At 36.7% G+C, this 13,532-nt stretch overlaps 1 protein-coding gene across 2 annotated transcripts in view; it reads left to right on the top strand.

The window, feature by feature from the left end:
• The window catches only part of VWF (von Willebrand factor), a 198,937-nt gene that overhangs the window by 39,707 nt on the left and 145,698 nt on the right, over window positions 1-13,532 (top strand). For both annotated transcript variants that reach the window (XM_023504571.2, XM_031938302.1), the window contains one exon: window positions 9,276-9,492. In XM_023504571.2, the coding sequence (XP_023360339.1) occupies window positions 9,276-9,492 (217 nt within the window). The remainder of the gene's footprint in view (window positions 1-9,275; window positions 9,493-13,532) is intronic.

Consider the following 13,532-nt stretch of genomic DNA (forward strand, 5'->3'; position numbering starts at 1 on the left):
GTTAAATATACCAGTACCATCCTACTTACCCTAGTTACCTAGTTACCCCATTGATATTATTTTTATCTCCTTTTTTTATCCAGTCAATTCCCAAATCTTGTCATTTCTACCTCTACAACATCTCTCTAACCCACTCTCCCCTTTTTCAACTCACAGTCACCACTCTATTTTAGGCCCTAATCTTTTCTCTGGATATTACAATAGACTCCTTTAGCAAAAATAGCAAAACCCAGAGAGGATCTTCCTTTTCCAGTTTGATATGTGTGGGGTGTGTATGTGTGTGTGTGTGCACGCGTGTGCAAACTAGGCCATCTTTTGTTCATTTCTTATCTAGCTTTAAATCATTGAATGGTCATTGCCTCAGACTAATTGCTATCTTTGGAAAGAATCCCACTACATCTGGGATCATCTTCAGTCATCTTGACATAAGATTTGCCACTGGACTCAGATGACTCCTGAGGAGAGAATGAGGCTGATAACTTTGCACAGCTCTGCCTGACTTAAACCCAAATTGCTTGCAAGTCAAGACATCACTCTCCTGATGTCATTGGTCCTTTTAAAGAATGAAGAACAAATAATAAGAATAAAAGTCTCCTTATTGCTCTCCCTGTCTCAAGTCCCTCCCCTCCGACACATCCTTCACTGGTTGACAAAGTGATTTCCCTAATGCTCAGACCTGTTCATGTTCCACTATTGCCCTGAAGATACAATATGGACTCCCCTTTTTGGTATTTAAATTCTTTTCATAACCTAGACCCAATCTACCTTTCCAGTCTTATTGTATATTGATTACTCCCCTTCCTGTTCTTAAACCATTTTGTCAAACAAACCTTCTTCTGGTTCTTGAGCAATGAAGAGATAATACTTCATCCCCCAACTCTATGCCTTTGGGCAGGCTGGTCTTTTGTTCCTGTAATTCACTCCCTCATCATCTCTATCTTTTTAGTTTCCTTCAAAATTCAGCTCAAGTATTACCTTCTCTATGTTGTCTTTTCTGATCACCCCTACCCCACCTTCTCTAAGATGCTAATACCCTCTCTGTCTGTACCCCCTACCTCTACCTCCACCTCCATCCTTAGGTAAGACAATTACCTTGTTTTTATTTCAAGTATCCTTCCTATGTACATCCCTCACACACACACACATAAAATATAGACAAATGCCAAATGACAGATACTGTTTCATTTTCATCTTTATTCCCACTACTTGGTATGGTGTTCTTGTTCAGTCTTTTCGGTCATGTCTGATTATTCAGACCCCATTTGGGGTTTTCTTGGCAGAGATATTGGGATGATGATTTCCTCATTTTACAGATGAGGAAACTGAGGCAAACAGGGTTAAGGGACTTTTCCAGGATCACTTGACTAGTAAGTATTGAAGGCCAGATTTCAACTTGGGAAAAAGGGTCTTCCTGATTCCAGGTCTAACCCTCTATTTACTGCACCACCAAGTTGTCCTAGCTTAGTATAATACCTGCTACATAGAAGGCTCAGTATACATGGGAAAAAAAAGTGGGCTTTCCCCTCAGGGAAAAGGACAATGGTAATGGCCATCCCAAATATGCACCACACTTTACACATGTTCTATATATAGCTAAAGAAGGCATTCAATTCATACATTATATCTTCTAATTATCTGGGTATGTTTCTTATCTCTCTACTAGACTGGGGCTCTATGCCTCATATAAACTTTAAACCCCCTTCCTTGTCTAACATTATTCTTTGCCTGAGGTCAGTACTTCAAACAAATATAATTAGTATTTGTTGAGAGAAATGGTCATAATAGTTATGATAGACAATATTTTAAAAGTGCTTTAAAAAATTCAAACCTGTAATTTCATTGGTGTAGGTAATTCTCTGGTGTGCACCTACCTTCTGCTCTTTGTGGTTTTCATATCTTATCTCTTTTGATTCTCAAAACAACCCAGTGAGATAAACCGTACAGTTCTTATAATCCCCAGACTAGACTTAATAAATGTAGGCTTGTGTGGAAAGGCAGTGGAGTATAATGTAAAGAGTGCTGGAACTGAATCCAATAGGGAACTGTGTTTGAATCTTTGCTCTTTTGAATAATAGGGATGCTCGCTCTATTTTTCTCTTAGCTTAATTTCCTTCTCAGGGAATGAGATGAATGATTTTTGAACTTGACAGGGTTGTTGAAAAAATGAGTGCTTTGTAACCTTTAAAGTGCTTTATGAACATGAGTTATTATGACAACATGTGAATTCTCTGTGGGAATTCTTTATGCATATAGATTTCCATTCCCTCTTTGGTTTGGAAATTTGCGGGGTGGGAATGAGGGATAAAGTCACTCATTCAATTGGCCCTAGTTGGTTGGGCTTAATAAGGGAGATTGCTATTTCTAAAGAAAACTCCTCCTCCCTCATATGATCTTTGAAAATGCCCTCCACAATATGTATAGTAGAATTGCATATGTTTAACACATATTGGATTACTTGTTGTCTAGGGGAGGGGATAGGGGAAAGGCGGGAGAAAATTTTGGAACATAAGGTTTTGCAAGGGTGAATATTGAAAACTATCTTTGCATATCAAAAATAAGAAGCTATTATTAAAAAAAAAAAAAAAAAGAAAATGCCCTCCATATTATCTCATAGGACTTTGGAGGAACTCACACAATTAGTTTCATTCCCCAGAAAGCAAGGAGGCTTTAGGCTACCTTTGTCAGACTTCTGTGTTTGTCATTGCTGTCTTATCTTGGGAAGCTCCATTTTACTTTCTGTCCTTTATAAGGTAGCTGAGACACTAAAAATTCCCCAAACCTAGGATTCCGACTATCTCTTTTGTATTCCATCAGTTTACATAGACTGCAGTGCAGATTATGAACTGGGAAGGAATCGGAGCAATAGTCACATGGGACCTCTGCTAATGAGAAGTCATTATTTACAAAGCCAGATTTGGAGCAGAGCTTTGGGATCTTCAGACCTGAGGCAACTGAGGCCCTTTTGCAATTATGTTAATTCATTTTAGCTAATACTAAGGCCTTTCCTTCTTGTACTTCAGGTTTGTCCTTTATTACAGGGATTGGTAGCTGTGGTGCTGGAACCATTCCAAGTCACTTTCAATAGTGATGTCAGGGATTAATTGGAAAATTAAACTTGCTCTCTTCTGGAGGAAAATGCCTATGAAGTCACTTTGTAGAGTTTTTCTTTAGGTCTATTTAGGGGTGGGAGTAGAATAGGGAAACCAGGAACTATAAATGCTGACTGATTATACTCTAAGTCACATGATAAAAATATAATTTCCTTATGTGATGAGTTGCTTTTCTGAGGACCAAATGTTGTGATAAGATGGAAATAATAATACCTCTTTGACTCTGTCACTATGATGTACCAAGATCTGAGAGGTCTGAATTTATTAAAAATAAAAAAGTGGGATTCCTAGGAGAAAAACTTTCCCTCTTCTGGTATAATCTGGAGCAACAAAGCCAAAGTTGGATAAGAATACTATTTTTTCTTTTCAGCACAATGTCTTTCACAATGTTCTCCTAGAACTGTATAATTGGGTAGGGGGTAACCATGAAGCAAGAGAGAATGTTGTGGCGTGGCTGTAAGAAGCTCACTCTTGGAAGAGATATTTCTTCCCAGCTTCTACTGGGGATATTGGGGTGGCCCAAAGTGTGGCCACCAATGGAAGGAAGCTAGTTCGAGGACACCTCAGTGTGTTGAAGAACTGATTCTTTCTGAAGGTCAGAGGGCTGGGGTATGGAAACAGAGAGAAAGGAGGAAAGGAAAAGTAAGATACGTGTCCTAATACAGTGCTGTCAATGCCTTCTGTCTAAGTTAAAACTTTACTTGGGCTTGGCACTCTTCATAAGCTACTAAAAATGGTGGCAGAATTGCTAAATTGCCATGTCAACCACCAATCACTGGAAAGGGGCGGAAAAATAGCAGTATCAATCACTAATCACTGGAGGGAGTGGATAAATGTACTGTGTATAATCATTAGGCTAGGGATGAATTATAGAAGAAAGGTGGAAGAGGAATGAAATGGCCAAGATAGGGGGGGGGGGATGGATTTCTGGGGAAAATTGTTACTTCTGTATCTAGATTTGTCATAGTCTTGTTCCTTTACTCTCTTCCCCAATTCTTGACTTCTGCTTTCCCCTCTGTAGAAAGGCAATTGTGTGGGCAATTACTAATAATTGATGATTCTGATAATAATACAACCTGTGATAATATTCTTTGTGAAGAAAATGATGTAAGATAACTAGAAAGTTAACAGAGCTGACTTCCTTGTTGGGGCAATAGTGATTTGCAACAATGACCTCAGGAAGGAAAATTTTCTCACCGTTCTCCTCCCCTATTGCCTTCTACTCTTGACACATAGGAAGTAAAGGATATATAGGATCATAATCTAGAGCTGGCCGGGACCTCAGAGATATCCAGTACAATTTCCTCATTTCATATATGGGGAAATTGAGGTCCAGAGAAGGATGGCGTGTCCAAGATGACATAGGTTGTGAAAGGTAGAGCGTGGATTCAATCTCAGGTCATGTGGCTGCAAATATAGTATACCTCATTCTGTAGTTTTACTTTTTGTTTTAAGAATTTGAATGTAAACAATTTCTACTGGAGATAATAGTACAAAGAATGAATCAACTAAATCTTAGCTAGTCAGAGGATTAATAGCTTTGATTAGTCTAGATCTGGGCAGAAGTTATGCCCTTCTAATATTCCCCACTGTGGTATGAAGTAGTAAGATGGACAACTGCTCAGTCTTGTTATTTTGACTTGCCTTTAGGTTAAACAAACCTGGCTTGAATGGGTTAGGAATTCAGTCTTCTGAACCAGAGAAACCTTGTGTTTGAGCATGATGAGAGAAATCTTCTGTAATGGTTTCTATAGTGCTTAGGAATCAATACTCTAGGATGGAGGATCCTGGGCTATATTTCAATGAGAACCTTATTCTCTCTACTAGGATCATTGAATTAGAGAATTATAAAATTTATAGTTGGAATTGATCTTAGGGGTTATCTTATCTAACCCTTTTAATATAATTCAATAAATGTGTTTTAAAAGCTGCTATGTGCCAGCCACAGTGCCAACTACTGAGGATACAAATAAAAAAAGAGAGTTTCTGCTCTCAAGGAGCTTACAATCTAATGGGGAAGACAATGTATAAAAGGAAGCTGAAAGGGGGAAGGTGGAGCACGAAGGAGTATGACTTTCTGTCAAGTCAAAAGCAAGCAGAGTTGCTGATGGAAAGTAGGGAGTTGCCTGGAAAGTTTCCTTTCATAAAGAAAGTTCTTTTCATCAGGAAATTCAAGTCCAGACCTGCTCAGGGTCACAAAGGTACTAAGTAGCAGAGCCAATATTAGAACCTAAATCCTTTGTCTCTAAATCCAAAGTTTTTTTCTTCTATTTCATGCATATATTAGAGATTATATAGAAAAGGGAATAGAGAATAGATCAGCAGCATTCTAAGTGTTTATATGATTACATACAAACTCAAACTATCATAGAATACTGAACCCAACTAACTGAGCTCCATTAATACCTGTTTTGAGTCTATTTTCAGCTTTGTGGGGGAGACTGGAATCTGGTACCATTGTTGATTATCGTAGTCATTTCTTAATTAGGCAGGCAGGATACACACCACCACCCTCACCCACCCTTAATCCAGAATAATCGAATCATCCTCCACAATCTTTCTGAAAAGAAGTGTAGCTATCTTGGTGTAGATGTAGGATATAGAGTTTATTAAAGACAGCCATACCAACCCCTACCCTCTACTATTGGCTCAGCTCCTTATTAATTCTTTCTCTGGATTCAGTAGTAGTAGGAATGTTTTAGAATATCTCAGTAAATTTCCAAAATTACAAACTGTCTTATTAAGTGTTTTACCCCAACTCTGGATTAAAATCAGAGAAATATCTTCTCTGAAGAGATTTTCTTCTTTCAGTCTCAAATCATAAATTTATACACTTAGAAAAGTCACAGCTAATGGTTATTTATCTTAATAGCAATATCCAGTAACATAGAAATGCAGACAGCCAAACACATTACAGAAGACTGCAATGAGACTTAGAGATACACTTCTCTTTCTCTTTTTTTAAACCATATTTTCATTAGGTAGAATGGTAATTGTTGGAAGAAAAAAGAGGTTTATATACGAAGTATGGGTAGAAAATTTCCCAGTCTTGTGCTCTGGGAAAAATAGGGGAAAAAAGGAGCTGGTGATGACTAAACTTGACTCTCACCAAATGCCACAACTGCTGATTAAGCCTGATCTTAGCCTCCTGGCACATGCCCATCTTCTCTTCCCTTACTATCTGGTTGGTATCTTCATCTGCTTTTGTCTCAATTCTTGCCTTTCTGTCTCCCCTGTTTGGCACCTCAAAATCAGGGCAGAAGTTCCTTCTTTAGGAGGACTACAGGAAACCTAAAACAAGCAGAGCTCTGATTTATAGAATGCCTGTAAAGCATCTAGATCAAGGATTGTCTATCCTCTAGGATGGCTTGACAATTAAAAGAATTCTTTTGAGTCTTTCTTGGTCCTTGAAACCCTGAGCTAAGCAAATGTTAAATTGAGTGCATATTTTTTTCTATTTAAGTATAATACAATCCATATTACTCTTATTTTTATTTATTCAGGATGCTATAGATATTAAAAATCTTTGTGTTTCTAATAATTTTAATCTAGTACATGAAAATGAATTAGAGAGACATCAGTTTTAAAAAGTAGATGATCAGAAAAACATATGGATACCTGGACATGTATATGTTGCTTTCCATGGCGGGTTTACCTGTTTGACGCCAAGAAAGGAGAGGTCCAGAGATACTCAGATTGAAATAGCCTGGATCTTGGTTCAATGGAATCACTGCATGTTATTTATCTGAGAACATCTGAACAGCTTTTTGCCAAACAATAATGATAATGGATACAACTGGTTATCAAAAAGTTATACCTGAATGAATTAGACTCTTACAGATTTCTATCTCTATAAAATATCTACTTTGTGTCTTCCTCATTAATTTGTCTTCCTGCTTTTCTACCGTTGGAAATAGATTACTCTTGCCTACTTTTCCCTTTACAATGTAGATATTCTTGCTTTTCCTAACTCCCTTTGGCTTTAGTTAATGAATTACTTGTTAACTAAGTTTTGGATTTTTGGGACTGTTCTTTAGAAAGTGGTAACATTACTACTGGGATTATATCCCAAAGAGATTATAAAGAAGGGAAAGGGACCTGTATGTGCACGAATGTTTGTGGCAGCCCTTTTTGTAGTGGCTAAAAACTGGAAACTGAATGGATGTCCATCAGTTGGAGAATGGCTGAATAAATTATAGTATATGAATATTATGGAATATTACTGTTCTGTAAGAAATGACCAACAGGATAATTTCAGAAAGGCCTGGAGAGACTTACACGAACTGATGCTGAGTGAAATGAGCAGGACCAGGAGATCATTATATACTTCAACAACAATACTATATGATGACCAGTTCTGATGGACCTGGCCATCCTCAGCAACGAGATCAACCAAATCATTTCCAAAGGAGCAGTAATGAACTGAACCAGCTATGCCCAGAAAAAGAACTCTGGGAGATGACTAAAAACCATTATTGAATTCCCAATCCCTATATTTATGCCCACCTGCATTTTTGATTTCCTTCACAAGCTAATTGTACAATATTTCAGAGTCTGATTCTTTTTGTACAGCAAAATAACGTTTTGGTCATGTATACTTATTGTGTATCTAATTTATATTTTAATATATTTAACATCTACTGGTCATCCTGCCATCTAGGGGAGGGGGTAAGGGGGTAAGAGGTGAAAAGTTGGAACAAGAGGTTTGGCAATTGTTAATGCTGTAAAGTTACCCATGCATATATCCTGTAAATAAAAGGCTATTAAAAAAAAAAAAAGAAAGTGGTAACATTGCTAACCTCCTGTCTCAGAGGGTGAGGGAAGTATCAAGATGTGACTCCCTCAAACAGCAGGTTATACAGAGCCTCAATCTCAAACTACTTGGCAGAATTTCCAAGTATAGTAAGCAGAAAGCATAAATTACTTGTGAGGATGACTGGGAAATATTGTCCTTTGGGTCAAGATAGAATCATAAAAGAGGGAGACATGACTGTTGCACTGAAAGGTACCTTAAAGATCCTCTGCTTCAAACCCTTCATTTATAGATGAAGGAACTGATGTCTCAGCTAATAAATTTCAGAGGTGGGGTTTGAATACAAGTCTTTTGAGTTTTTTCTATAATACCAAGTTGGGGCTGCTGCCCTGGACTAATTTTGTATATTGGTTCTTCAGAGTTCATAGGGCCTAATAATCAGAGTATATACAGACCACCTCCCTTAACAAATTATTAATATTGCATGAACAATGCATAGTGGGTAACAAAACATCAACGGTTTAAGACTATACCTTGCAGAATAATTGGTGATATGCAGTACCAAGAGGCATTTCTTCCTTTGAGAACTCTGTATAAAAACAGTTAACTTTACCTACAGTTTTCTTTTTAATTTACTGATGTACTTACCGTGTAATAATCTGCATTATATTTCTTTATTCACGTATCTTATCCGCCTCCTAGGCTATGACCTCCCTGAGACAGAAATTTTACTTTTAACTGGGTATCTCTCAGTGGAAAGTACAATGTCTGCATACATCAGGAGCTTAATGTTTGCTGAACAAACTCAGAAATTTCTAGACAATGTCCTTGCAGCTAATAACCCTTTGTATTTTTAATTGTCTAGCAATGTGATAACCTCTGTTAATATTTAATATGTGTTAAAATTCATTAACAGGGCTACTGTTTTTCTATGACTGACATCTCCAGTAGCTCACAAGCTTCAGCAGTCTTGAAATTTAACCTTAGGCCCAAGCCACAATAGATATTTATGAGGAAAGATATAGATATTTATGAAGAAAGAATAGATATTTATGAGGAAAGATCTACCTACTTGACTATATTTATTGGAAATTAACTGAGCCATATAATTCCAGGGACAGATCTATGAGCTAAACCAAAAGGGGCTGTGAAATGGGAAGGAAGGAGTTCATTTTGGCAATCCCCTTCATTCATTACTAGACTGTCTCATGTTTATCAGTTTTGCGGAGGACAAAAGGGCAGAAATTAGAGAGAGGTAGATTTTGGCCTAGTATACAGAAAAACTTATCATTAGGGATATAAAAAAGTATAATGGGCTGCTTGTTGGTTTGGGATTTCTCTACCACCGGAAGAGTTATATGTTGGGAAACCAGGAGTCTGTGATTATTAATCACATAATCTTGCTTCTCTAGGGTTTACAAGAACAGTGCCAGATCTTGAAAAGCTCTTCAGTATTTGCCCAGTGTCATCCCCTGGTGGATCCTGAGCCCTTTATTGCTCTTTGTGAAAAAGACTTATGCCACTGTACTCAGAAACAAGGATGTGCCTGCTCAATTTTCCTGGAGTATGCCCGGAATTGTGCCCAGAGGGGAATGGTGTTGAATGATTGGACTCATGATAGCAAATGCAGTAAGTTAAGTGGAATATATGATGTGATATGTTGGTAAATGTTTAACAACCAGTTCTCTGGTTTAATTTACATAATTTATATCTATTCCATCATTTTCTTAAGTTGGAAAGCAATAAGTCAAGTTCAGATTTGTAAATGTGCCAAATTCTTTTTAAAATAATATTTTATTTTTTCAATTTTATATAAAAGTTTTTTTTAACATTCTTCTAAAAAATTGAATTCCAAATTTTCTCCCTCTTTCCCTTCCTGAGATGGTAAATGATTTGATATAATTTATATATATGCAATCATGCAAAACATGTTTCCATATTAGTCAGATTGTGAAAGAAGACACAGACCAAAACAAAAAAACAAACCCTCATAGAAAAATAAAGTGAAAACTAGCATGCTTCAATTTTCATTCAGACTCCATCAGTATTTTCTCTGTATGTGGAGAGTATTTTTCATCATGAATCCTTTGGAATTGTCATGGATCATTATATTGCTGAGAAAAACTAAATCATTCACAGTTGATCATTGTACAATGGAGCTGTTACTGTGTAAAATGTTCTCCTGGTTCTTCTCACTTCACTTTGCATCAGTTCATGTAAGTCTTTCCAGGTTTTTCTGAAATCCTGGATGTACCAAATTCTGAGGTGTAAATGCTCACCTGGGTACATACCTTCTTTCTTGTGATTTTTCTTGCTGGCTTAAGGGACCTTCGTACTATAGCAAACTGTCATCCACTCTAATGAGATACTTCTTACTGAGTATTTTTTTTTTTTTTGGCATTTTGGGGATATTGTTTCCTTATATCATATCAGTTGGTCAATAAGTGTTATTAAGTATTTAGTATACAGAAAAACTTATAATTAGGGATGTTCAAATGTATAGTGGGCTGCTTGTAGGGTTATGATTTCTCTACCATTAGATGAGTTGTACTTCTGGAAAATCAAGTCTGTGATTATTAATCCCTAGGGTTTACGTGAACAAGTGCCAGATCTTGAAAAGTCATGGAGATTTAAAAAAAAAGAAAAAAAGAAAAGTAAAGACAGACATTCAGATCCACTTCTTAAGGAAGCACTCTGTCCCCAAGCAATGTAAACAAATCAAATCTCTGATCAGTCCATAAAAGCTAACTTCTTAACCAGAATTCCCAAAGGTCCCTTGCCAACCTTCTGCTCTTATTTCCTGATCATGACTCTGCTATTTGTCAGAACAAGTCTCATTCCCACAGACAGTGGCTCAAATCACAGAACTCATAGAAATTGTGGGAGTGAAAAGCCTCCAGTATATGCAGTTACCTCCATTATAGCTTGCTTCTCTTACTATGATTTATTGGTAATGCACTGTGGGGTTTTGCTGAAGCTCTTCACATCTAATGTATGTCTTTTGTTGTAATTCTAGTCTATTTCTGCCATTAACTGTCCACAGGGGAGAAACAGAGAGAAAGACAAAGAGAGAGAGAGAGAGAAAGAGAGAGAGAGAGAGAGAGAGAAAGAGAGAGAGAGAGAGAGAGAGAAGGGGATGGAATAGATCAAAACTACTACATAATAGCTTGAAGACTCATGTTACGATCTGCTGTCTTTATTAAGGCAGGCTTCTATTCTCTAGGAGGAATAGTTTCCATTCTTAAGGTATTTGTTCATAGATCCTAATTTTTTGTTCTTATAATTTACTTATTAAATAACAAATCTTCATAACCTTCAAATGGTAACATCAGTTAACTGCCCTTTTGAACAAGGAGCTGTGATCATTATTTTATAGAGTAACTTCTGTTTTTTACTATTACATTCATATATATATATTCATATATAACATATATTAATATATTAATTAATTAATAATTAACAATATGTTCATATATATTATATTCTTAAATGGTTATGACCAATGCAGATAAACCTATAAATTAGGATATAATCTGATGGAAACAAAAAAGCAAAGATAGGAACAAAAATATTTATGCAATTCATTTGGCTGTTTGTGAATTGTGTCCTTTTAAAAATATCTATAGCCCATTGGTGAGAAAAAAGGTGACTATCAGCATCTCAGCCCTGACGTGGGTGGAATTCTTTGAAAGTGAGGAGGATATTATGAAGGGTAGAACTGGGGTGGAGTGGTGTTCTAGACAGTGCTATATATCACATTTCCCAACAGTACAGTATGTTGGAAATAGCATTGGCCCTAGAGTGAAAGATCTTGGGTTCATATCCCATTTTTGATATTTATAACCAGCGAAATCTTGTTTTTAAAAAAAATTCTTTCTTACTTAACCTTTCTGGGCCTCAGTTTTCTTATCTATAAAATGAAGGATCAGATCTCTTTTTTGGTACCTTGACCTATAAGCTATCATCTTGGCCATTGCCCTCTCACTATGTGGGTATAGAAAGGAAGAAGGTAGGATCCTAACCGGGAAGGAATTTATGATTTAAGGGTTAACAGGAGACAGATTTACAGATTTGAGAATAGTCCCACAGCAAGATATAAATATTAAGTGTAATGAATTTCAGGTAGGCAAAATGAAAGTGGAGAGAAATATAGAAATGCAGAGTGACCAATACTAGATAGGATTTCTAATTAAAGAAGTTTTTGTGGAGAAGGTGAATTTTGGATGGAATTTTGAAGGTTAGGCAAAACAGAATGGAGAATGTTATATGTACTTGGAAAGAGCCCTGGGAAGTTGGATTTGGTTGAGGGCCCCACAAGAACCTTTGAATTAATTTAAAATTAAGTCTTTTTTTGATCCAGAATGGTTCTGGGTCTTGTACAATTATTTTTTTTTTGAGGCAGTTAGGGTTAAATGATTTACCTAGGTTCACACAACTAGGAAATGTTGTATCTGAGGTCAGATTTGAACTCAGTTAAATGATTTACCTAGGTTCACACAACTAGGAAATGTTGTGTCTGAGGTCAGATTTGAACTCAGTTCCTCTTGATTCCAGGGCCAGTGTTCTATCCACTGTTCCATTTAGCTGCTCCTGAGTCTAGTACAATCTTGAACAAAACATGACTCATGAGCAGTTGAGTCTACACTTAGATTTATTCTGCTTAAAGGGAACAATGTAAGAGGGCAGGCCTATGTAAGTGATAATATTTAGTGATTGTAGAGACCATTCACAATGTTATACTTTATAAATAACTTGGTGAGAGAATATAAACTAAGAACTTTTAAGCCAAAGGTAGGTTTCTAGCTCAAATATAGTATGTTCTAGAGAGACATTAATGAGTTTTTATGGAAAAGGAGTGATATAGTAGAAGCAATAGGTGAGAAAATTATTAGGGACAGTACCAAGCTATAGGAAATAACTGTTTGTAATGAAGTAGTTGCAACTGGGAGTTGATCAGAGATTACATGGTTGTTACTTATAGAGAAAAAGGGCACAGCATAGGAAGCAAGTGGAAGTAGAATTTATGGATTAATTGGACAGAGAGAGCAATCAGTAAAGGGTTAAAGATGTTTGTAAACTTGCATAGGGGTCCAATTAAAAAGACATGTCACTTGTGAGCTAGACTTCTCTACTGTATTTATCTTGAGAGCATTTCACAATAAAAACCTTTATATCTCATATCCCCAGCCAAGGTTTTTACCAGAACTGCTGATTTGGGGGACCTTCTTTTCAATTTTTTTCTAGAAACCTCTTTAAAAGGCTCTCACCTCTCTTTTAAGCAGTTAGAATAACAAGGCATCAATCAGATAGATATAGGGCAGATTAATTTATCAAATAAAAACATAGAATGAGCTCATAGGAACCCCCCTAAGAATCAAAAAATTGGGGAAAAAACTGATTTATTCTCTTAAGAATTTAAGCATTTTCTCTTTTTCAGAACATTAAACAATCCTCCTCTCTGGTGGATCCCAACTTCTTTTTGGGATCTGAGTTACTTCTCAGTGCTGATGGTTTTCTCCAATTCTCTCTGTGTGCCTCTGTTTCTGTCTCTCAGTTTTTCTCTATCACTGTCTCTCTGTGTCTCTGTGTCTGTCTCCTCCCTTTGTCTCTCTTTGTGTATCTCTTTATCTTTCTCTGTTTCTCTCAGTCTCTCAGTTCTTCTTTGTCAC

This window comes from Sarcophilus harrisii, chromosome 5 (genome assembly GCF_902635505.1).
Source record: "Sarcophilus harrisii chromosome 5, mSarHar1.11, whole genome shotgun sequence".
Classification (NCBI taxonomy): Eukaryota; Metazoa; Chordata; class Mammalia; order Dasyuromorphia; family Dasyuridae; genus Sarcophilus; species Sarcophilus harrisii.